This window comes from Haemaphysalis longicornis, unplaced genomic scaffold, assembly GCF_048455015.1.
Source record: "Haemaphysalis longicornis isolate Haplotype H1 unplaced genomic scaffold, Haemaphysalis longicornis Haplotype H1 scaffold_7, whole genome shotgun sequence".
Lineage (NCBI taxonomy): Eukaryota > Metazoa > Arthropoda > Arachnida > Ixodida > Ixodidae > Haemaphysalis > Haemaphysalis longicornis.
Window position 1 is genome coordinate 103,493,116 of NW_027526422.1, and position 26,368 is coordinate 103,519,483.

At 46.7% G+C, this 26,368-nt stretch overlaps 1 protein-coding gene and 1 non-coding gene across 2 annotated transcripts in view; both read left to right on the forward strand.

Annotated features, from left to right (window-relative positions):
- Window positions 1-614: 614 nt before the first annotated feature.
- LOC144146451 (putative GMC-type oxidoreductase Mb1310) overlaps window positions 615-26,368 on the forward strand; it is a 32,240-nt gene continuing 6,486 nt past the window's right edge. Inside the window, exons 1-7 of the mRNA XM_077678406.1 lie at window positions 615-738; window positions 9,436-9,638; window positions 11,382-11,574; window positions 13,542-13,673; window positions 14,513-14,643; window positions 15,702-15,869; window positions 25,750-25,897. Of these exons, the coding sequence (XP_077534532.1) occupies window positions 615-738; window positions 9,436-9,638; window positions 11,382-11,574; window positions 13,542-13,673; window positions 14,513-14,643; window positions 15,702-15,869; window positions 25,750-25,897 (1,099 nt within the window). The remainder of the gene's footprint in view (window positions 739-9,435; window positions 9,639-11,381; window positions 11,575-13,541; window positions 13,674-14,512; window positions 14,644-15,701; window positions 15,870-25,749; window positions 25,898-26,368) is intronic.
- On the forward strand, window positions 21,624-21,745 carry LOC144147445 (U5 spliceosomal RNA). The gene has a single exon (XR_013317935.1). It is a non-coding gene; the product is annotated as a U5 spliceosomal RNA (small nuclear RNA).

Below are 26,368 nucleotides of genomic sequence, written 5' to 3' on the forward strand. Positions count from 1 at the left end.
AAGAAAGCGCAACTGGACTTGGGTGTCTAAGGTATCGTTTTTAGCGTGAAAAAGTTCAATCACGCAGTGGGTGGGTTGAGCTTCCGGTATCACATAGTATAATTTTTTTCCCTATAGCAGGATTTGTGCGAGCGATGCAGAAAGCCATTCAAGCGCGCTTGGTGGAGCCTCGTGATGGTTTCATTTTCGCGAACTCGGTACCATCGAGTCGAGTTTTTAGGCCAACATTGCGGCACATACTATTCGACCCAAAAGCTCAAAAAACAAACCAGGGCATGATACCGCCGAAGAGATCCCTCTACATCACCGCATAACAAGCGAAATCAGGAAGAGGTCAGAAACCGTGGTTGAGATAAGTGGTGAGACAAGCGGCCGCATCGCATCAAAAAAGGGAGTTGGGTATTGGGGACAAATGATACGGAGAAAACAGTAATCTTTGAACACGGACGCCGTTTCCTAGTGACGCGATATAGGGACCCCCGTGACTCAATTTCTAGACGAACAAAAGAGCCCTGTGGGAAAGCCGCGTCCCATTCGAAGTTCTCATGTTCCAGAAGGCGTGAGTAGCTGGCTGCGCGCTTCGGGGGCCGTGCGCGCGCTGAACAGAAGGGACGATGTTCACCAAGGCCCAAGCCCTGGCGGTCACCCAGATGCTGGCGGTCATGTTCGCCAGGCTGCCGGCGCAGGAGGAATACTACGACTTCCACGAGCTCTCCCAAGTCTACGACTTCATCATCGGTGAGCAGCCTCATCTACGCCGCTTCTTGAGTATTCAGGATGGCAGCAGAAATGAAACTGTTTGCACATGGATGTCCTAGTGGAAGTCTGGCTAATGAGGCCTGGGGCGGTATTCTCGAGTTTTGTCCCTTTAGCGTCCCTTTCAAAAGTGTCCCTTTTGGCGAGCCCTGATTGGCTAAAAGCAAACAGCCGGAAGTGACGTAACGCAAGCGCGGCAAACCTACTGCCAACCTTCCTCCATGCTGCCAACGTCCACTTCTTAACCGGAAGTACGTCACGATGAAAGGGACGCAAAAGGGACGTTTTAAAAAGGGGCAGTTACGAGAATACCGCCCCTGGATTTGTTCATATTCCACCTATACGGAAGCAAAAGGCGAAAACTCCCTGGCCATCTCCATAACGTGGCAAAGCATGCAGTGTGCGCAGGCGTTTCCCACAGCAAAATCGCTGCTAATGGGAAATGAGAGACAGAAGACGATTATATGCATATGTACATTTATTATATACAATCAGCCATCACGTAGCTAATCCCAGTCGATGCGCATATTGTATTTCTTGGGTTCTTCTTCCTCGTCCTAATGCTCCTGGTGTTGATGAGCCTCCCCCGCTTCCAAGCCGTAGATTGTGCGGAGTTCAGGTGGAGGTATACAGCTTTGCTATAAAAGTCGTGTGTCTTTGAAGAACGAAACGTCCTAGCGTGAAAAAAGAGTGTCCCGGTGCGTTCTTTTAATGCAGTTTTTGACCACGGAGATGAAACGTTCCAGCGCGGGTCGTTGGAAAACAAGTGTCCCGGTGTTTTATTACCGTCATTACACGAGAGGACGATATCACACGCCGACAGCCCAAGCACCTAAGGTGCTTCGTCCCTGAAAATGTGCTTTCACAAATCCCTGATTATTTAGTTAACGCGTCGACATATCGAACTGGTTTTCGCTGGCATATGTAGCCCTTAAATATCCAGAAATTATCTAGGTCCACAGTTTCGACCTAACATACCACTATCGGGCAAATATGAATGTGGGAGTAAGTTGGGAATTTTTACGGATTCCTGAATAATATGCAGGATTTTTTTCTTACTGACGAAGGTTGCTCGTTTAAATGCGCAAAAATAAATTAAATTATTAAATTTTTTTCAGGATTGCACCTCTAACCTCTGAGACTAGCCAAGCGGCTAGTCTCAGAGGCTTGGGATTTCTGGAAAACAGTCTTATAGTAGCTCAATATGGCTAGATTTTTTTTTTTAATTACACCCTTGACAGCGCAAAAATGTCGAACTTTTTGGGGGTGAGGGAAGGGGGAGGGGCAATCTCTCATCATATTGCAGGCCCTTCTAGGATTTGAATTGGTTTTTGCTGACATACGTAACCCACACAAATGTCTGCGAGCTGCTTTACATGATTCCTCTCGAAAACACCTAACGGGGCGAATCAAGATTTATGCCACGTGTTTTTGCGGTTTTTCCAATACGTGTTCAGCCAGTTTTTATATCTCATTGTTCTTTGAGTAGAAACGTTGTCTGTGCAAACGCGCCAAAAACCAATTTAAGGCGTTTCTGCTAACGAACCTGCAACTGCAGGAGCGAAAATTTGAAATTACACCCCTAAAAATGTTAACATGACTAGGTGTGATGTCAACACTTCGCTAAGGTATTACACATATTTTCCGCCTTTCGTCAGTACGGTCGTCCACTGTCTTAGCTGGAGCAATGCTTTACCCACTTTTTGTTTCCTTGTCGCTTCTGCATCCATCGACATTCGCTTGGACGGTTTTTTGTTAGACATTTATAAATATTTCATGCTGAAGTTTAATCTGAAGTTCCAGCTAAGACTGGGAACGACTCTACTTTCCTATTATGAATTAAAAGTTCGATTAGGCCCAGTTTGTTGCGCAGCATTTTTTTTCCGAGTACTCCCAATGCTAGGACCGTGTAAGATGTGGCGCAACTAATCGTTTATTGGCCGACATAGTTGGCCGACAGAATTCTGAAAACCAATTATTACTAAAAATGCAAAAAGGAAAGAGTTCAGAACATGAACTAATGAAATCTAAAATGTGAATCTTATAGATCTTTAAAAAAATGAAGACTGAACTAAAATGTCCGGAAAAGAATGTCAGAAATAACTAAAATAATAGCCATAAAACGGCATAACTGGGGGAACTATCACTTTGTTTCGATAGTATGCACGTTGGCATAAAACTGATCGTTATAATAACGTAAATCGAGATAATTGGTCGAACAGAATAAAAAAATAGGAATTTTACAAAACGTAAACGACGAAATCAGAAATTCGCATCCTATACACCTAAAAAAACGAAGACAACTAAAAACTCGCGGAAAAGAGCATTGTAAATACGAATAAGAAAGCGAGAATGAGCAAACCTTGTAACACCCTGCATTTCCACAGAAATGGATGAAAGGAGAAAGTAACGCATTTAATCGTTATTGTATTGTAAATTATTGTAAATTGTAAATTGTATTGTATTGTGAATCAATTAGCGCGACTGCGACTAATTGATAGAACGAAATTTTCAAAAACCAGAAAAATACAAAAACTTAAAAAATGAAAATGAAAAGAAAATTTAAAAACTGACGAAATAAACAATCGCACCTCATATGTCTCCTCCAAAAACTGAAGACAAAAAACAGAACAGAAGGATGAAAACAAGATATAAAAATCTCTAGATCGGACCAATCCTTCACTACGCTTTACATCTGCATAAAATACCTAATTGGCGGACTAAAGGCACTCGATTTCTATAATGGTGTATATTATGTCATTGGCCAGAAGCAACAAAAGAAAACTTAAAAAACCGGGCCAACTCCACCAATGTGAAACCTGGGGAGGGGCGAAGCATGCATTGTATAAGTGTATTCTTAGCGCCTTGGCGTTTTTGCCCATGGAGATAAAACCATTGGGGGGTAGAGGTATACAGCTTTGCTGCAAAAGTATCGTGTCTTTGAAGCACGAAGCGTTATAGCGCGAGGCGTTGCAAAACGAGTGTCCCGGTGTTTTAGTACTGTGACTACCTCAAACGATGACGAGGAAAACGACGACGACGACAGGAAACGCCGACAGCCCGAGCCCCTAAAGGGTTTCGCCCCTAAAACAATAAAACAACCCAACGTAATTGGCTAGTCAGCCAAATCTTTGTGAAAATAACTCCAACCGTGCACAGAACTCCAACGTGAGAATGCTACGCATTAGTAGATAATTCTCTGAATCTCTGTCATTTTTTTACATCCTTGAAAAATAGACAAAAATTGCAAATTAATTCGACAGGTAAAATTTGTAGTAAAAATATGCTTGGCGGTAAGGCGCACTCTGTCCGATTTCACCTGGAGTGCCTCAGGGCAACGTGATTTTTTATTGCGTTTCATTGTAATCGTTTGGCGATTATTGTATTTTGTTTATGAATGTTTGTTCTGCAAGTGATGAGTTTGTGCTCCAGAAGCTACAGAAAATGACGCACAATGGTGCGAAGATTAAAACATGAAACTTATCCCACAGAAAAGAGTCTTTTTTTAGGAATAACACGTAAGAAGTATCGCAGCGTTTGGTAGTATTAACTTCATCAAATCACTCTTCCTGAAGAGTGATCTTATATTTTGGCGTCATTTTTCCTAAGCTTTGTTTTGGCCTCAAAATAATTCTGACACATGCGCATCTGCCTTTAAAGAGGCCTTAAGGCGAAAGCTAAAGCATGCCCTATGTCAAGCTCTAAGCTTAGATTACTTTTATCCGATGTAAACTTGAGTATGCTTCTTTAGTATCTGACCTGAGAACTAAGGAAGATGTTAACGAACTTGAGATGATCTATATAAAACGCGTTCGCCCCATTAATGGCAAATACAGACGCCAAGACTCCCACACGTACCTCATGACCGAAGATTATATCCCCCCCTCCCCTTAGAAACAAGAAGAAAACTAAATAGTCTATTACTTGTTCGGACAATTCTGTCTAAAAAGTCGCTTTGACTATACCGGCGTTCCTTAAGCCAGTAACCGCGCGAAGAGCACAAGTGTTCACGCCTTAGAGCCTATTCTTTTTTTTTTTTTAAAACTAGTTTATTTCAATATAGCTTTTTTCCCCGTACCATGGCAAACAGCAATTTACTTCCTGGGTATTCTCGCAGCTGGAAATTTCTTTAGGGCTTCGAAACAGCACTTGTCTTGTTGAACCAATACGTTTTAAGGAACATTGTAATGCAGTGCTGGGTATAGTTTCAAATCAGTGTTTTATAGTGTATAGGGACGGTTGATGTTTATATTCTGTTCGGCTTCTTAATTTGTATTGCCTACGCGCTGCTTTGTCAAACATGTTATGTTTTCCTAATATTTTTGCTGGGTACATGTTTTCTTACTATTGTTCTTAGGTTAACTGCTGCTTATACCGAACAACTTTGCTATGTTTGATTTTCCTTGCCCGTGCTGCTCGGACCAGTCTGGCCTGCAAGTTTATGATTGATTGAACCTTTTGTTGGTACAAGGAGGACGTGTGACATGGTACACGATTGCGGCATTGGGGACGGGGCAGAGGGCACTGTCTATGAACGCAGCACACGATTAAGCCATTTGGTGGTATCACAGTATACACTTTCGCTGTAAACGGTAAACGTGTTTGTTTCGGAAATTCTTGATTATATTGCGGGGTTGTTCAAGTGTCAAAATGGGTTTTGCTGATGTGTGCAATGCTTTTCAAAGTGATTGCAATGTTTGCCTCGCGTTATACACATAATGATAATCTGGACTTCATGCCAAACTAGGCACTTTGAGGGATTACCGAATATGTGTACCTTTGTTATGTTAACATATATCCGGGCGTCGTTGGGTTCTACTGGTAGTCATGTACATCAGGAGCGCGACTGCTTGGCATCATTCACCTTGAAACTATAGTTGCTTTAGTTTGTGTTTTTAAAAGGCGTACATATATAGGCTGCAGCTAACATGCATGCTACCACACACGCTTCCTAAAAAGGATATAAACTAGCGAAGATTTCTCAGGACACTTAAAAATGCTAACGTGCTTGAGAAGGCGAAAGCAGGGCGGCGGCCGTACTACTCGGAAAAGGAGTTTTCATATACACGTCCATCCGTCAACACGGCTGCCACGCAACTTCACCGTCCTTAATCCATCTTAATCCATACCAATCCACCTAATTAATTTCAATATATCTCATTAACTTCATATCTTTTAATCCGCCTTCATCCTACATAACCTATCATTGCCTATGGTAGTCATCATTCACCTCTTACGCACGGCTAGCATGCTTTACTTCGCCTCTGGCCTTCCTTGGGTTTTTGTACTGTTCATGTTGACGTCCGAGTCATTCAAGGTCATCTTCCAGTCTGACATACAAGGTTTTCGCCTTAGCCTTGGCCACATTTCACCATATAAAGTTTTCGCAGCTGGGTGATGTTTATATAAAACGACTCTGAGGAAACCTACACTTTCTTTGTTGGGACACCCTCTAATCTCCGCACACTTCGGCGACGGTAATTATGGTTGGTTACACTTTATTGAAGACAACAACAACATTGACGATGACTGTTCTGGGAATTCGGACTGTTCCCGCATCGACGAGGACTATGGCGATCGTGATGGGACAAAGGCGACAAAATGTTCTAACAAAACATTTGTCCCCCAAGCAAAGGTACACATTTCGGATGTACATGACAACAATGGGGGTGCCTGCAAGCTTCCGCACACACAAATCGTTACCTTGAACACAGCCATCATGAACTCACTTTTGTGTCATCCGCCTTTCACGCCTCCTGGCCCCGTGGTCAAACAACATGCCAATTTGGAAATTTTCGGGTGATTCGCGCAACGGTGCTTTGTGAAACATTTAACGTAAAAAAAAAGAGGGGGGGGGGCAGCCGTCGCGCAAACCGCCACCCATAATTAGTCCGTGGGTAGTGCAGTCAAGTGTTCTTCATCTCCGGGTTAACCGTTACGTTCTTAGCTAATTTCGCCGACGATTGCGACAGTCTCGATTATTGATTTGCCTACTTACAGCCCCTCCAAAAGAGAAGTTAGGGCCATAATAGGGTACATGTAGCTTCACAACCTACAGCGTTGACAAAGACAGCACACAATTACGATTATCATTCTCGAAACGACCATTTGCATTCTTGCCAAATATCTTGCGTTGAAGATGGAGGTGGCGGTAATAATGATCGTTACCAGTAAGCTTCATGGTCAATCTCTGGAGATTGTTCTGACTGCTGCATGTTCCCGCATCAAAGAAGGCAACGGTGGTACTTCTGGTGTTGTACATTTACCTTAAAGGGAGTCTGCAACACTTCCGATGAACGTTTTCACTTTGTCCTTCACGTCTGGAAGCATTCCAAAAGCTATAGGTGGTATTCATAGAAAAGTTTAGCTGTCAATTTCTCCTCTTAGCCACACAGGAAACGGCCATGGACATAACCGATGCTCTACGGACATGGCGCGGCTTGTGCCACTGCGCCCGCACGCCGCAGAAAAAACGCCGGCGTGCGTCGTCTGACCCGTTTCAACCCGATTCTTAACGGTGGTGTCAACTGAGATGTTATTAATCGCCCTCACATTGGACTCGAGGCATTACTTTTCTTTCGGTGGGGTAGAGTTTGTAACGTCCAACACAAATCGTGTGCTAAGCACGGACAACTACCGCCATCCCGTGGAACCCGACGTAAACAGCAACGGCGCACTCACATGGTTGCCTGCATGCGTGCCTCGCCAGTGAATACAAGCTATAGTTATCGCCTGCAGGAAGCGCTGGGTGATGTGCTCCTCGCGGGAGACCCGCCATCCGTTTCTGCTGTGCTTTTGAGGCTTTTTTTTCTAAAGTGGCTATCGAAAGTGTTTATTGCTGCAGAGAGAGAGAAAGAGAGAGAGACAAAGACCTTTATTAAAGAAGAAAGCCGAGAGGTTTGCTAGAATCTCAACACTGACATGCTACTCGGCGGGGAACTGAAAGGAAGCCGGCCAATAGCTCCTGCGTTGCTGCAATGGCGTAATTTGAGCGCTTGAAAAACGCCGGGAGCGGGAAGAGAGAAATGTTTTGCGTAAGTCTCAAAGTTCTCCGATGGGCATCGAGTCGTAACTTTTGGCTGAGTTACTTTGTGAACCACTCTTCTATGTTCTGGATGTGTTGGTTGACAACGGTGTGAAAGCATTTAGCACTTAGAAAAAAGATTTAAAAATTGTTGGAGGGTCCCTTTAAAGGATTGCTTGAACGGGTAATCAAGACAACATACAACATCGTTTTATTAAAAAAAAATTCCCTCGCATTTCCCCGAGGGGGAGAGTGTGTAAGTGCGAATGCCCTCCCGCTCTCCCGCCCGAAGTGGAGAGGAGGCGCCCAACACCCGCAGTCACTGAGCGGAGAGAGGAGGAGGAGAGTAGCGCCCGCCGTTACGGCGAGGGCTACACGAGCGCCCTCACGCGTCGGAATGCGGAGCGCCCGCTACGCGAGCGAGAGCTCTCCCGCCCGAAGTGGAGAGGAGGCGCCCAACACCCGCAGTCACTGAGCGGAGAGAGGAGGAGGAGAGTAGCGCGCCCCCATCTCCCCCCGTTGCTAGGGAAGACGAGGAGCGCGCGCACCCGCAGCTGGTGCTATGCGGACGACGGCGGCGGACGATTCAGGCTCGCTTAAGAAGTGCATTCGCACTTAAAAGATTTTGTTTTCATAATACCTTAACTGTACTAGGATAACGTGCCTAGGCACGCGTATGATGAACAATCCGTTAACCCCATAAATTCCCTGAATAACACGTATGTAACCAATAATGCGGGCGTTTCCAAACGAATGGTGTGTCTTAATGTGACCATTAATCAACATCCCCGCTGTTACCAACCACAGAGAGGCGACAAATCATTGCGATACATCTCTGAATATTACTGCTATGCCTGGCGTGTAGTTTCTACTCTCTCACTCGTCTGAGAAGCCGAAATGAACTTGCAGAATCGTCAACGTTGATAAACAAAGGCAAAGTTGGGGACATCCCATACTACAAAATGCCCAGGACTGAGCAAATACGTATTGAGGAGAGCAGAAATTTAAGCAGCCGCGAAGACGCTTGTTATTGCCAGAGATAGAGCGTAAGCACTACACTGGTTTTAGTTGTTTGCAGTTTTATCTGTGTTGGTCGCTAGATTATGACTACTTCCTTGTTGGTTGAAATTAGGCGTGTTGCTTCATAAGTGAGGTACATATGTGGTGATCGGGTTTTGTGATACCAAAGTTGGAAGTTAGAGCACAGTGTGTCTCCTTTGTGTAATTGTCCCTTGTGTGCAGTGATTTAAAACCTCCAAAGCACTGATATATCGAAGTGGCAAGATAACGCTGTATGAGATAATTGAAGTAAAGTAGACCGCTTCTCACACTAAAGTTCTGATTTATTCATTTTTTTATTTGTTTATTTATTTATTTATTTGTTTGTTTGTTTGTTTGTTTGTTTGTTTGTTTGTTTGTTTGTTTGTTTGTTTGTTTGTTTGTTTGTTTGTTTGTTTGTTTGTTTGTTTGTTTGTTTGTTTGTTGACTGACCATTAGTCAATATCAGCACACACCCTGTACTTGACTATTATCCAATCCGTTGGGAATGTCAGTTGGCGAGTGGTGTGGGTGGCAGCTAGGGGGTTGCCTCGGAGCTAAAAAGGTGTTGAAGCTGCGTCCCACCCTCTAATTCCGCCACGTCATTATGCCTACAGTGGGTGCAGGCTCTGCGGGCGCCGTGCTGGCCAACCGCCTCTCCTCCCGACCTTCTCTTCGCGTGCTCCTGCTGGAGGCCGGCGGCGTGGAGGACACGCTAAGCGCCGTGCCGCTCATGGCCACGCTCGCCCTGCAGGGCCCCAAGGACTGGGCATACTGGACCGAGCCACAGAGGAACGCCTGCCTCGCGCTCACCCAACAGGTCAGCAATGCGCTGCTATATAATGCTATGTCCTACGGGATGAAAAGCTACACAGGTGGCGCGAGAAACTGAAAGGGCCACTCGGAAGCCCCGCTCAGGAATGCTGGCACTTGCACAACTCTCTGTACTATTCTGTTACCTTCTTTACACAGCCCCGACGAAGACATTAAAAAAAATCTGCGCAAGCCCATGTTTGTGAAATCGATGGTTGGACTATGTATACTGTCTGGTCAAATAGCATGATACGAAAGATGAAACACAGGTCACAAATTTTTAAATTGTGACCGTGTTTCATTTTTCATATTGTGTTTCATTTGTGACATATGATTTGTGTTTCATTTGTGACATATGACCCCATGTCACAAATTTTTAAAAATGACTATTCGCGAGCGCTAAGTAGCGATAACCAAACGTAATTTTTTATTACATTTGACTTCGCCAGTGACCCGTGTTTTATGTTTTGTATTAAGCTCATGTTTGGAAAGAGATAAGAATCTGCCTACATTCGAACCCAATTCGACACTGCTGGAAAATGATGTTGCAATTGCAAAGCATACATTATCGAGACAAATTTGAGGTTCCCTCAAGGTAGTGGCATTGAAAAACTGTGGTAGTGGTCTCCCTCCCACGAGGAACGCAACCAGTTTCGGACAGTTTTGTATGGCTGCAATTGGTGCCAGTTTGCACCCCATGCACTGCTGCTAACGCGCAGTTAGAAACGCCGATGTTTCAAGTTTCGGTTGATATAGAGCAGGTTTTTCATCTTTTATCGGACCTAAACAATGGCAAGTACAAACAACATATTTTACTTCGGTTGGGCCGGCATGTGTGAAGAATGAGTCTGGAGAATCATTGGGAAAAATTAAACTGCGAAGTGCAAGCATAGACGCGATTTTCTCGCTGCGCGCTTATAGCACATGCGAATTGTCTTCGTGAAAGAAGCGGTAAAAATTTCTTCATCTGCCTGCTAAAAAAAAGCTAAAAAGTAAAAAAAAAAGAAAATTATAAGACAGATAACTTTCCCATGACTCAAAACAAAACAATAATCACTTGCGCACGCGAACATATAGCCCGTACATTTAAACTATCAAACTCTGGACGCACTTCGTGCAGAAATTCATTTATTGAGGTCTAAATATGCCAATATTCGCACACGCATGGTCCTACATTTGTAACTCATTCATATGTATGTTGGGCTCACAACCCTGCCAAAATATAAATCAACGTGGGGGTATCTACGTCTGCGCTACTTAGCAGTTTGCACTACTTCAAGATGTTCAAGAAGCACTACCAAATAGCCCACACTGTCGATCCTCCTCATACTTCTGGTTGTCGACAGGGCTCGGTAGGGGCTGCACACGTTTCCAGACACTCCGAAGCCTGGAAGTTGGCCTACATAATCCCGTTGTTCTTTACTGTCGACCCCGAGGTAATCCTCTGATGGGTCAGGCTTAAGCGTTTCAAGGGTGTGCAGACAAGTAGTAGCGAGACACAAACGCGTCGACCAACATGTAGTTCGAAGTGATATATATATATATATATATATATATATATATATATATATATATATATATATATATATATATATATATCGCTCTTCTTCAGTAGCGCGCCCTGTAGTTAGTGTGACTCACTTCATCAGTTTTCGTTACAGCTTTGTCCCCTCTCCCTTACTCTCACTCCCTCTCTCTCTGCCCTTTCTCTATATATATATTCATCTATCTATCCATGTCCCTCTCTCAGCGGAGTCCCTGGCCCCGAGGCAAGGTGCTTGGCGGCTGCTCGTCCATCAACTTCATGCTGTACGTGCGGGGTCACCCCGAGGACTACAACCGCTGGTCCCGAGAGCATGGAGCTACGGGATGGGACTGGGACAGCGTGCTGCCTTTCTTCAAGCGCTTCGAGGACCAGACGGACATCAGACTTGCTGCCTCGGGTAGGTACCGACTGTGTGACCTTTGTGAGCAACAGAATACTGGATAGGACTCTGTCATGGAAAAAGTGCTTGTCTGCTGACGCTTGCTCAACAAGGTACAATGTACGACACTGCGCGCTCATACTTCTTTAAACCCGGTGACAGCATTGCGTGGCGAAAGAAATAACATAAATAAAACGCATTGTCGTTATAGCAAACATTCATGCAGCAAGACCACGTATACATGCCACACGGACACCAGATGACCGCAGGATACATGCCCCGTGTATATCACGTGTATACAAGACGTCGGAACTGCAATCAAAATAATTTATTCCCGACATTTAACACAATTCTATTTGTGTTCGTATAGCATACCGTTTATAGGGTTAACCCAAGTCTTCCGGCACGCAGCGGAGACATAATTTTCCCGGATGAAATCTTACCCATTCTACCATTTTTTCCAACTCTGCGTAACTGACAGGCGACAATGTCTTGTTTTTTGCAACTGCCTTGTCATGGAGCAGAAAGTGTATGATACGAAACTGGCCCGTTGGGCTTAACCAATGACCAGCCGCTCAGCGGTTGCGCATCGAGAGATGGTAGTGACACACATTGGTAGTGACATAGTGACATAGAGATATATGGTAGTGACATACAAAAAGCACCGAACAGCTGACATAAATTTGGTTTAACATGAATAGGTGCTTGAATAGAGGAGTAAGTGCTTCATAGCTGTGGTCGACAGTGGGCCCCTCTCCACACGTCCCGCTATCTTATCCCCCCCATCATCTTCCAAAACCATATCTCTTCTGTCGTCCTGAAGGTGTTAGCCGAAAGCAGCAAGCGCAGAGCGTACATGATACTTCCTATGATCAGCAGTCGTTATCAAAACTTATTTACCACATCAGCTAAAACAAGCACGACTACTCAATTTCGTTAAAGCGACCATTGTCCTTTATTTCTTGTTCAAGCCTTTATATTATGTCCATTCGGTGATCCCAGTTCTATTTCTTCATTGGTGTGCTAACACCGTGCGGTGCCCTTAAACAACGAAACAAATTACGAAGATGACAATTAGGCCAATATTGTTTAAACGCTGATATTGATGCCGAAAAGCATCTACTGCAACTTGCTTTCACGCCACGCGTGTTTTTATTATCGGCAATTATCGGCTTCATGTGCGGGAAGGTGAGTGAGCTGTGACTGCATTTCAAGGAGCACTAAGAAAAAAAGAGACTTTTTTTTTTATTTAGAGCTAGGTTGATGGCGAGGGAGCATGCTTTGTGTACCAGGATGTAGAGGACGCGCGTGAAAAGGGAGGTATGGTTGTAGAGGTTGTACGTCTATCTTTTCATCACTCCGACAACACAGACTACAGCTGACAATGACTCTTACCATACACGCGGCCTAAGTCGACAGAATCTGCTGGCGCTCAAATATTCGTCCGAGGCTACGTGGGCCGTACGGTACGTAAGCCCTGAACTGCACCACGATTGTTGCCCGGTTCCAGGGTTATGCTGCCTTCCTCCCAACATTATTTGGAGTAATGCTGGTGAGACAGTCATTTTCTGTCTTATGAATTAGGTTTATTGTTAACAGTTAGGTTTGTGAAAGATCACTACTACGACGGGACAAGAAGAGGCGAGACGAGAGCCCAGTCCCGTCTCGCCTCTTCTTGTCCCGTCGTAGCGCTGTAATCGAACTAACTTAAGGTATGTACCAACAATCCCGCATTAACACCGTTTTCCAGTGTATGAAATACTTGAGAATTTTAAAAATGTCGTCATTTTTGCTGTTATATTTGAAATATGCTAGGTTCATTCCTCTTAATTTCATTAGAACAACCCGAGAGCTATTACTGGGCTGCTTTCGTTCTTCTTCAAACCAGCATCGATTGGCTGTTCGAAGCACACTGAAGGAAATTGTTGTCTCAGCGCGGTCGGTGATTTTGCCGATATTTGTTGCTTTTTTTTGGCCTCGCCCAGGAATGTACGGAGTGGGCGGCGAGTTGACGGTCTCGAGCCCCGCCTCCCACACTCCCCTGGCCCAGGCGTTCCTGGAAGCCGGCAAAGAGCTGGGCTACGACATCCTCGACTACAATGGAGGCCGCCAGATCGGTGATGGGAAACTCTTCGCCTGCATTTCAGCTTAGAAAATTAACAGTGAATGTCGCGTACAGTCAGGCAACATTGACAGTTGCCGAGCGCATGGGGCACTTTGTCAATTGAAGGCCCCACAGCAATCTCGCAGTCCTGTTTTTTGGCTGTGGTGTTAATCGGCAGCAGCCAACCGTACAAACAAGGCTTTGTGACGTCATAAAGACTTTGAGAAACAGTGGCCAAGGAGTCGCCCCTGATCCATCTGTTTTTCCTATGTCGGTTATATATTCGAAGTTTGCGTCAACATCGTTGATTTTACTGCAAGGCAGTCTATTCAATGAACTAAACATTTGTTTGGCCCCCATAGCCCCATTAACGCATTGTAAGGAGGCAGAGATCACACGCACTGTAGATTGAGCAGTGCCAGTTCTTCAGAACATGTGATGTTAATTACCCTGCGCCTTGTACTTCGCCCTGCTATACTGAGGTACAACTTAAGAACGGTGACGGAAGTTGCTGCTGTGCCCATCACCGCAGCCGGATGTTACTCCGCGCGCCGCAAGTAGTGCGCTACTGGGAATATTTTAAACATGGCACGAGCCCTTTTCGTGATTTTACGGACTTAAAATGCTTATAAACAACTGAGGCGACGACAAATAAACTATGTGAGAAAATGCAGACGATATCACGCATTCATAGCAGTCTCATTTCAAAATGCGCGGGCCCGTTGACGTCCGGGTCGGTCCCCTATGCGGAGTGACACCGTACATGAGCTATTGCCGTTCTTAACTTGTTCCCGAGTATAGGAGGTTTGTTGCCCACTTATAAGCAGGGTGCGCGACGACGCCATCGCGCAGGCTTCTCGCCGTTCCAGACGACCATCCGCAACGGCTCCCGCTGGAGCACGGCCAGCGCTTTCCTCCGGCCCGTGGCAGGACCCGCAGGGAGGAAGAACCTGCACATCTCCCTGCACTCCACCGCCAACAGGGTACGCGCCACCGGATGGAACAATAATATGCACACCGTTGTGGCATCCAAAGACTGTCTACGATAGCATGATGCACTACATCAGGAACATATTGTAGTGGTGGGATTTAAGATCCCCCTTCCCTCCTTTTGGGCACCGCTGAACCTCATGCTGCGTTCTGTATTGTGTAATGACCGCCAAAATGAAGTTGTTGTATACTCGACTCTCAATAGTTCGAAGTCGCTTAATTAGGATTGTCGATTAATCAGAAGTGTGCTGGTCCCGGCAATTTTAGATGCAATATATGAGAAACATTTCTCGGTAATTCGAAGCTAAAACCTATTATATCTGCTATTTCACAGAATCAAAGCTAATTCAAATGAAACGCATCGAGGTGATTGTCATTTCTCAATAAAGTTCAAGATCTTCAAGCGCAAAAACTACCCTCTGTACTACCCATGTTGACAACATCGCAACTGAGACGGCGCACAGTTAATTAACCGGCAGGTTAGCTGAGACTCGCGCCTGCTATCTCTCTCTTCTGATGTTCTCCCCTCTTCTGCGTCATCCCCTCTTCTTTTGTCCCTGAGTTTCTTGTGCTGTTTTTCATCATGCATCTGTATCATGGCCGCCCGTGTCGTACGCTCGACTTGGTCACGACACTCAAGGTTCTGAGCGACATCTAGAAAAAAGACGTGTTGCGGACCATACTGGTCTATGTTTCTTTTTTTGTTGTTGTTGTTGTTTACTTGGGAGTACTGTTCGAAGTTTTCTGCAGTCCCCGTGGACTTCGTATTGACAGGAGTCGGCTGTACTACGTTGCTATAGCTGTTGCTTTTTTTTTCTTCATTCTATACACCTTTTCTTTTATTCAGCCTTCACAGCATTCGGTGGGTTCAGGATTATGCTACGCATGCGCGGTCATATGTACTTGTCAACTGCGACAATTAAAAATCGGCTTATTAAATGGCTGTTACCAGGGCAAAGAAACTGAAAAGTTTTACAGGTCCAAGTTAGCCGGGTAGAAGCCCAGTGGAAAAATGAAGCCCTCTGCCCTCCCCGCCGGTGCATCCGTGCAGGTGCTGTTCGAGGGCCAGCGAGCCGTCGGCGTGGAGTTCGTCAAGGGCGGCCGCAAGCGCACCGCGTTCGCGACCCGCGAGGTCATCCTGTCGGCGGGGGTCATCGAGTCCCCGCACCTGCTCCTGCTTTCCGGCATCGGCCCCAGGGAGCAGCTCGAAGAGTTCGGGGTGATTATTACGCCGACACCACACTTAAGTAGACAGATTGCGCTTCGCGTTTGCAGAAACAACGATTGCGAGGAGCGTATGACTTCAAGGAAAAAATTCATTTCCTTACTTCTTACTGAGCAAATAACTGATTGATTGTTGGGTTTAACGCGCCGACGCAACGCAGGCGATGAGGCGCGCCGTAGTAATTTTGGCTCCGGATGCTCCGGAGGCTCCGGATTTGGCTCCGGAGGCTCCGGATTAATTTTGACCACCTGGGGATCTTTAACGTGCGCCGAAATCTCGTACACACTGGCGTTTTGGCTTTTCGCCTCCATCAGAAAAGCGGCCGCCGCGGCCGGGAATCGAACCCGCGACCTCGTGCTCAGCAGCGCAACGCCTTAGCCACTCAGCCACCGCGGCGGGTGAGCAAATAACTGCTTACTGCTGCAGGAATGTGGTAGTCATCCAGAGCGAAATGCTTCCAGCAGGTCACTGTGCTTACCGCCATTTATTGCAGAGGGAGGCAGACGCCTAGCTCCTTTGCGATCTGAGGCCGACGCTGTAAAATAAGTAAGTTTCATTGCGAAGAGGAGAGGCTAATTAATCTCTATTATTTCTTACTTAAAGCCTCTTGTTTTTTGTTTTTTTTTTTCAAGAGATAAAAGTTCTAGCACCCACCTTTCCGCCATATACACCAGATGTCGTATAAACCGCCGTAGAGCCACTCCTGTCGATAAACTTTGAAAAAGCGAGACACCTAAGGCAGGGGGCAGGAAAGGGGCGAGGAAGCAAGTCAATAAAAGCCGATTGTCTGTGAACCGGGACAGTCATCGTTTTAGACAGCTGCCTAAAAGGCGCTCCAATAGTCGATGGCTATCAAAAACACTGGTGGCTTACCGCCAGCTATATTTCAGAACCCTAAGAAATTTCCGTAGGCCCGCTATGTAAGAAATACTACTCTACACGTCTTAAAAATGACACTCTTCTTTGGCGTTTTTCTGATCACGCTTATGCAGAGCTCTTTGGCTCAGAGGGATGCCTACTGCCTCTTGTACCATACTAACTCATTTGCCTTCAAGCGAGGCCACTAAACAAGGCTTTCACGGCAACTACTATTTACGTCTGTGATCCAATGTATGCTGCACATTCTTGGCGCAACCTTCGAAGAGATCTGTTCTGAAATCATTTTGGCATTTTTGTATCTACTCCCCATTATACCGTTATTGTAGTTCGCCCGGTACCGTTCGCTATGCGCCCGTACGTAATCCGTCATACATGAATAGAAAGTTCGCATCGCGACATCTGCTTATGTGTGCTTTCTTGTGTTGAAGTTGCTAACTTTCTGACGACCAGCTTTGGCTGGTGAAGTGAGCCCAAGAAGCCGGACCGTCTCAAGGGGTCCTGGTATAAGGACTCTTCCTGAAGGTGAATTGCTTCATAGGGACGTTTATTACTCCTCCTTCTTCTTTCTTCAGTTTAGATTGGAGTATCTTAGTGAAGCATTTCGCTATTCTGCCCGCAGCCAACAGTATGATGCCATAACGTTCATCTTAAGCGCAGAAAAAAACAGGGACACAGTAGACAAAGACAACCGCTTGAACTAGAAATTACTTGAACTAGCCCGAACGCAAGCCCTTCTTCAAGTATGATGCCCTTTGAGCGTCTAAAATAATGTTTACGCTTCTACTTCCGCTAGTCCTATTGCCAAAAGTACAGCTCCAACTGCCGCTCGTTCGTTTTTCAATGTAGGATGATCATGCCGTCACAAAAATTTCCACAGTAGTCCCCTATACGACAATTACTGCCTCGGAATTTCGTGCATCCCGGAGTTGGTGTATACGGTGTTATCACGGTTTCGCAACTTTCCTCGAATGAACTTTATCCCGCCGTACCACCTGTCCTTGTGTAGCTTTTTATTTATGTGTTAGGTAGAGCAGAGCTTTTTATGCAGAGTCGCTGAATCGCTCACATGTTCATCATGGAGTCCAGTCGTTTCTTTTCCTGTGGGTGGGGGTGCCTGTCTCCATACGATGCCCCGTCTCGGTTTTGTTTTCCCAGCCTTTGTGCTGGGAGAGTGATTTCCCTGACTTCTTTGAAAGCGCTATAAAGACCCGATTTGAGGACCTTTTCGTCAACATAATCGTCAACAGCCTATTTAGGTCCACTGCACGACGAGGGCATTTGCCCGCTCCTGTCCTGCGCAGCGCTAGTACATTTTTTGTCTCCGAATTTTGTTATTTCTTCTCCCCTTCGAATTAATGGCCTTCCCTTTCTTCTAGACCAGTCTTCGGATATCTATTCTGCTACCATGGTGGTTCAGCAACGTGTAAGTTCGTCTCACGGTAATAATTGTGATGTTGAAGCTTAGGTTAAACGCTGCCGTCGTGAAGGTGTTTAATTGATTTTTTTTCGGTGCCGGTAAGTCTGCGGTACGGAAGGCTCTGTGATATCCGGCCCGTGGCGGCCGGAGTCTTATCATTTCGGCTCTTCTCTTGGTTAGGCATTTTGCGATGTTAGAGATTTTTTTCGTTTTTGGCTAATGTGAGATCAGCTCATTCGTTGACTGTTCACCGGAAGGGCATCTGCAGCTATGTTTAGAGTGATTTTTAACTTGGCCGCGTGGCGCCATCTGTCGTTTGCCAAACGGAGCTTGCGGCGGAGACCGTGGAAATATCGAAAAGTAGTTTCAAAATTCGTGTGATGAGACGCTGTATACTGGGTTTCATTTTAGTTCGTTTCTCCTCATAATCCACGCCTTCCTTGATTTCTGAAAGGATCGCGTTACTCCGTTGCCCCCTGCCCTTTCTTTGCCCCCGTATGTTGGTGCCGGCACCAGTTCCGGCGGAAAACACGTCGCGGTAGCCAAGTGGGTAAGGAGTTGCGCTGCTGAGCCCAAGCGCAAGGGTTCGATTCCCGGCCGCGACGGCCGCTTTCCTGGTGGAAGCAGAAACCAAAGACGCCTGTTTGATGAGATTCCGTTACACGTTAGAGATAGCAGCTGGTTGAAATTAATCCGGAGCCCTCCACTACGGCGCGCCTTTCGGCACGTCAATTGGATGGATGGATGGCAAAACGTTTATTGAGCTTAAAGGGAAGGGGTATAAGGGCGTGGTTAGCCTCCTAAGTCCAGGAGGCCTCTTGTCCGGGCTGCCTCCAGTGCGCGCCGCACCAGGGCGACTTGGCGCTCCGGTGCGGAGCTGGTCAGCTCGGACTCCCACTGCTCAGGGGAAGGGGAGGGGTGGTGATGTGGGTGTTGGGGGCAGGAGAAGACGAGGTGGTAGGTGTTGAGAGGGATGTGACAATGGGGGCAGTCGGGTTGAAAGAGAGAAGGGGAAATGTGGGATAGAATGATGTGGTTAAAGTATGTTTTGGTCTGTAGTCGGCGGAGGATGTAGGCCTGTTGGGCGGTGAGGGAAGGGTGGGGGGGCGGGTATCGCCGTCGGGAGTTTGTGTGGTGGGAGAGGATGGAATTGTACGTGGGGTCGAGAGGTGTCAGGGCTGCTGGGTCTGGGGGTGGGGGAGTTATTTGGTCGAGGCTAGGCGAGGGAAGTGCCCGGGTAATAAGTGCGCGGGCTGCGGCGTGGGCCGCCTCATTCCCTGCCAGGCCGGAGTGGCCGGGGGTCCAGACAATGGAGAGGTCAATGTCTTCAGGGAGGCGTTGAAGGAGGTGAATGGCTGCTGGCGGGGCGAGGCCGGCTTGGTAGAGGCGGCACGCTTGCTGCGAGTCGGTTATTATGGTCAGATAGGGTTGGTGGCAGTGGGTCAGGGCAGCGTGAGCGTCAATTGCCAAAATTTTTTTAAATTTCAAGGGCGATAGCGTTTGTTTCGCTTTTTAAAAGCGAAACTTTTGGTCTTTGTCTGTATCAGTCATTTCAACGGGTATTGCAACCTATTACTATTTTCGTTATTTTTTTGTCAAGCCCACGACCACACCGACCTCTGCTCGCGTTTTTTTTTTTCGTCAATACTTTCTTTAGTACTTGCTCAAGGTGACTTCTCATCACGCTTTATTCAAACAATCTATTTCTCACCTGAATTCCTTTCCGTTTTGGTGTGCTCATTTTCAGTTACCAACCAACTGCATGTTTTAGGAAAAAAATACAAAGACGTTGTGGTATACATGTGGCGCAAGTTCGTCACCGAGACGGGCGAGACATGTTATCTGTTGGGTCGGGGCAGAGCATGGCAAAATAAGCAACGCACACTTCACCCTCGGCGATCGGCGCCGAAGCTTGTGCGAGCGAGGCAAGAAAATGACCCCTATGGAGAAACGCTGAATGTGATCAGCTTTGCTGCTTGAAATGGAAGAAAAGACAGGGCCGCGAGCGTGGTTGGACGCGCACGCACACATGGATGTCTCGACACCAGAAGTGCAACGTCAGATGTCGCGGCGATGCATTTTGCCACGCGCTCGCGTGCCCCGGCTTATTTTGCTGCCGGGTGTACAATTCTAACCTTGTGGTTCATTAAGACAACCCTTGTACCTTTTAAACACTCCAATACTTGGAGAAGCCAGCTCCTTTTAGGGGCGAAGTTCCTTAGGGGCTTGGGCTTTTGCATCTTCTGACGTCGCCGTAATCGTCGTCTCGTGTAGTCAGGGTACTTAAACACCGGGACACTCGTTTATGACTCGCGCTGGAACGCTGCGTAACGCGTACTAAAAAAACACCGGGACACTCGTTTACGCCTTGCGCTAGAACGCTTCGTAACGAGTACTAAAAAAACACCGGGACACTCGTTTACGCCTTGCGCTAGAACGCTTCGTAACGAGTACTAAAAAAACACCGGGGCACTCGTTTACGCCTTGCGCTAGAACGCTTCGTAACGAGTATTAAAAAACACCGGTACACTCGTTTACGCCTTGCGCTAGAACGCTTCGTAACGAGTACTAAAAAAACACCGGGGCACTCGTTTACGCCTTGCGCTAGAACGCTTCGTAACGAGTACTAAAAAAACACCGGGGCACTCGTTTACGCCTTGCGCAGAACGCTTTGTAACGAGTACTAAAAAAACACCGGGACACTCGTTTACGCTTTGCGCTAGCACGCTTCGTAACGAGTACTAAAAAAACACCGGGGCATTCGTTTACGCCTTGCGCTAGAACGCTTCGTAACGCGTACTAAAAAAACACCGGGACACTCGTTTACGCCTTGCGCTAGAACGCTTCGTAACGAGTGTAAAAAAACACCGGGGCACTCGTTTACGCCTCGCGCTGGAATGCTTCGTGCTTCAAAGACACGAGACTTTTACACCAAAGCTGAACAGTTTTGCCTCCGTAGGCGAAAACGCCTAGGCGCGAAGAATACATTTATACACTGCATGCTTCGCCCCTCCCCAGGTTTCACGTAAGTGGAGACGGCCCGGGGTGTGTGTGTGTTTTTTTTTTTTTTTTGGCTGGAGCTAAATTCTCCAATAAATCATTCTTTCTCTCTTCCTCCCTCTCTCTCTTGCAAGGACAAACACCAGCGCATTGCCCCCCCCCCCCCCCCCCAACGCGGAACTTCGATGCCACCCACACTTTCCACCCTGTTCCACGCACGCTCACATTCCAGCAACGAATTTCGGTTCGTTGCTCGAAACCTGTAAAAATTTAGCTTTAGCAAAATTATAAACTAAAGGTTTACTGCAAACAATGATGGGCCAAACATTTAGTGAAAATTTAAGTTGAATTGTCTGTGTCTCCATCCAAGATTCCTGTTTAAGTTACACAATCCAGTGGCGCACGTTGGAAAGCCGTTGTGAGGGGCGGCCTTTAAACAAAAAAAGCTGAGTACGCTCAGGCCTCTCCGCATGCGCATTAATTTTTCGCCTTTTACTAAAGATTACCGTGCGGAGGGGCGCCCATAATGAGCTTCTAGGCCAATTTTTGGGAGGCCTTGCCCGTTTGGGCGAGGCCTAACATTCAAAACCAAAATCAGTTCCATTTCTTCAAATAACAACCCTGTGTAATCGCCGTACATCTGCTTTCTTGCCGTTACGAATGGCGTAAAAAAAATCACGCCATATCCACGGAATGAATGATGATAAGTGGGGCGAAGCTCGAGAGGGGGAGATCATCGGTAACCGTAACTCTCCCGTGAAAGTTCGCCCATTACATCATTAAGAAAGACGTAAGACTGTGTGCGTACATTGTACAAATCAACTTTTATTTTCGGAGTCTATGCTCCCAGGCCCAGACCTGGTGAAAGACCCCGCGCCATCGAGGACTACCCCGCACCTCCACCACAATTTGTCACGTAGGATGGGACACAACGGTAAAGAAAGAACTTTTATTTAGGGCGAACTTGTGCCCGAACAAGACGAGAGGAAAGGAGCAAAGGTCCTTGCGTCTCGTTCGATCTCCGAGAACGACTGCCTGCGTTCGTGGCGTCATCTCTTGCGTGATCTCCCCCTCGCAGTGCACGTGCGCTCGCGCCTCCGTTGGCGAACACAGACAAGCTCGCGCTCCCGGTGCCGAGTTTGCGCTGCCGGTTGCAGCCGGTTCTTGCGCGTGCAACGCGGCCCACTTTGCGACATCTCCGAAAGCATGCGGCGGTCACGTACCACGAGACACAAGGGATGGACGGACCCATGACTTAAGGAGCTTCGCCCCTAATAGGTTACATGGCGCGTTCTGGGTGATGGCGTAGTCAGCATTTCATATTGCTTTCGCTGTAGGCGAGTTACCGAAAACGCTGTTTCGGATTTTCCCTGTGCCGTTATAAAGCGGTGCTTTCTTGGCCTCACTGATGGCGGTGTCTGAACCAAAACGCACTGCAGGAAAGTCAACTTCACACAATAAGGAGGCCCATTATGAAGATGATGATGAAACAAGAAAAAAAGGCTTACCAATGTCTAACCCGAGTCCCTTGCGTTATGTAGCCGATATCTATTCGATTGCGCTACCATCGCATTCGATTCGTTCACCATTTCCCTTCGGTTCTTCGCGCGGGCTTTGGCTTTGGACTGGCGCAGTTGAAGTTGACTTGCACGCGTAACGTTTACTTATAACAAGGGCAAATACTCGGAGGCAGTAAGGTGCAAGTCCTCTAACACGTGCCGCCTCTTCATTCAAGCAACATCAGACACTACACCTTTAGCGCCCTCTCTCTTGAAACGGAGTTCAAATCCCGTCCGTCGACGATGGCCTAACGACGAAAACAGGTGCGACAACCAGTGGGCAAGGGGGGGGGGAGAGGGGGGGGGGCACTCAGCCTTTTCATAAGGGGTTCGTTTGCTGTCGTCTGAGTTGGGACTCTGACTTGCAGGCAGTTTTAACTTTATTCGTTGACTTTGATTGCAGCAGCTTTGACTTTGGCACATCGACATTTAATTTTCGCGTTCAAGAAAGCTTCGCGTTTCGACCATCGCCGTCGCTAGATAGAGTGGATTTTGAACTTTTGATATCAGGGGCTTCTGTAGGTCTGCCGAGAAGGTAATAATAAAATAAAGCAAGCAGCCATTAACACTTAACCGGTGTCCTGATTGCTCTAAGAGCTAGCTAGGAGGACCCTCATTGTTTGGTTAAGTGTACTAAGAAAATTATGGTTTCATTAGGTTACGTATCGAAAGGAGGCCACAGTTGCAGCTGATCACTGTTGGGCTCCTTGTTTATGTCGTAAGGTTGCTGTTTGCTAGAAGTCTAAGGCAATTCCAAGAAAAGAAACTTTATTCAAAAGAAAGCTCTCCTCACTTGCGGATTCAGGTTTGCTGTGTGGATGGCGTGAGTGACGTATGCGAAGAGATGGGGCGGTCTCGGATTGCGTAACCTATATGCTCGGGTATTACGCATTGTGGACATTCTCAGGTGCTCTCCTTTTTCTGAATTTGTGTTTCATAGAGGGGTGAAAATAATCGGGTCTATCTGCCTCTGCATAGCGCAAGGTGTCGAAAAGAGTTGCTTTGGTATACGTGTGCTTCCCTGAGCTCATCTCCTGTATTTGTGTAGCTTATGTATTTACGTAATGTTGTTGTTGGGATACCGTACAGCGGTGCCTGGATGTTCAGTCAGAGGGCGACCAGATACGCACGGTCACTGCCATGGATCTGCTCCCGCCCTGGAAGCCATAGCACCCCGTACCTAATTATACTGCGATATAGTTCTGTTTCGATTTTTCTCTAACAGTGGTTGGATTAAGGTGGCTGCATCTATAGGTCGCTTGCCCACTATCTTGGAACATTGCAATAGTCTTAAAAATGATTTAGCTTCCCCGCTTCTTGATTTTGTCGTCCCTGTATGACAAGTTAGCGAGGCAGCGTGTAGCTGTGCCCAATAAGTTCGCATCACGTTTATGGGATGGTGGTTGCCTTATGTTCCAGGCAGTTGGAAGATGGCGCTACGGGTAGCCAGTTTTGACGTATTGCACAGATGCCCTTTGTGTTCCTATAAAGGTTTTTCCCTCAGTTAGCCTAAAAGGTAATGTTTGGATGTGTACAAGATACCGCAAGTATGTGGTAATGGTCAGAGCAAATGCTGAATGTGGCCTACGATACTTGCCTTGCCGGCTGTCAGCCCGCGGCTAGAAGACGGAAAATTTGGCACTCATGAGAGTATAACCGGCTGTACGTCAGCTTGATGATGAGGGCGATGCTATCGATGGTAATAGAAGTGTTTATACCGAAAATGAATAGATACAGTGGGTGAAAGCAAACGAGAAAGAACATCAAAGAGAAATATGGTAGACTGGCGAATGGCCAGCGTGAAGAGCCAAGACACCAGTCCGGACAAAATACAGAAGACTCACGTAATATTGTCGCTGGATGCCTGACCCGGAAAGCGGGCAAACCGAGGCTTCTAAGTCCGTCAAATATCGCCCACACAACTGTAGATATTGGGACGCTGGCCGAATGCACTTGGTTATTATCCGCGTTTTTGTCTGAATTTGTTTTTTTGTCAACCTTTCTGTCTGGGTTTTCCCGGGAAAACCTGCAGTTCGAGGTCCGGGCTGCATGCCCTTCGCCATACAGCTTCGGACAATATGTCGCACAGCTGACTGCGACTATTAGAGGGTGTTAAGTTGGTAAATTATCGCAGTGAAGCAGAGCATAAAGCATGTGATATAAACGCAGCAGCCTACTTGCAAAGATAACCACAGGTTTTTATCATTATCATAAATTGTATGTGCTATACAGATCGCCCGATACTACTGCCAAAAAAAAATGTCCTTTGTAGATCATTGCCATAAACCGCGGGTGCGGTGCTGATGAGACGCTTTAGCTAAATGCTGTGATCTAGCTACCGTTGCAGCAGTAAGGATGCGTATATCTTTGATGCCGCAAACTGGCGTCAGCATTTGGCCAGAAATTACCATTACGTTTTCTTTTGCTAAGGGAGGGGGAAAGACTGGGATTAATTCAGTTGACGTGAATCCTTTGATCCCCAAAACTTCATTTTTTGTTTAAGATCGCGAAAACATTGTTCTGATTTCAAAGTACTGCAGACTTCAAAAATATGAAGTCCGAAAAAGATTTGGTTTATTAGGGCGGACACACTGAGGTGTTGACTCTAAGCAACACCGGGAACTTGCTGCTCCAAGAACAAGAACGCAACCTTAATCAGTATGGCTTATGGCTCAAGTCAAGATCATAAGCCTACAAATCGTATTGTTAGCATTTGTAATAACAAAATTACACAATTTCGCTTACCCGTCACAAGACCTTCGAGCCTGGCGGCTCGACTAGTCGACACGCATAAACAAGTCTGTCTGTAGCACGCCAAGGTTTGTGCTTCCCTCTATTCATCACTTTTTGAAGTTTCGGGTACCTTCGTCTGTCGTGGCGTTAAGTGTGCAAGGAACCGCAAATTGCGGGAGAAAATATTGTCGTTTGGGTTTTTGCTCCTGAGCACAACGCCAGGCATCAAAGCGTTACGACCAAAGCCAAATGAAACATACACCGTGTTTTACTCCTCACATCGCAGATACCCGTAATCGCGGACCTACCCGGAGTGGGCGAGAACCTCGCCGAGCACGTGTATCCGGGCGCCTTGAGTGCCTCCATCGACCGCAAGCTGGACATCGACATCACGCCCTTTGCTGGACCCCTGCTCTACTACATGCAAAACAAAGGCATGCAAACTTCTCCGTACTCGCCACAGCGCGATTCGGTAGCAAGACTTCCCCCCTCTTAGCCATGCTTACATGCAAATGAGGCAATGGTCACTAAGAAGCGCACTAACAGGCCCTTAGTAATTGCGCCCTGACGACCACAAGAGGGCGCAAGTGTATATATGATATAGTGAAACGCCGTAACCATTCTCTGGTTAACGTACAAGCGAAGCCTGTCGGCAATATGATCAGAGATGGTCAACGAATTTATACTAATATGAGTATCTGTAAGTCTGTGGTCAGCTATTCTTCAGGACCACGCATTCAAAGTAACTGACTTGTTCAAACCCCACTGGTGATCATCTGATCATGGCTGCCACGTGTCAAGGAAGCTCCGGAGGCGCCTCAGATTTTGCCCACCTATCGAGATGGTGAGTACTGGGCGAGGGCCTTGGGCAGCTGATTTGGTGGCGCAAAAAGACATCATCACTC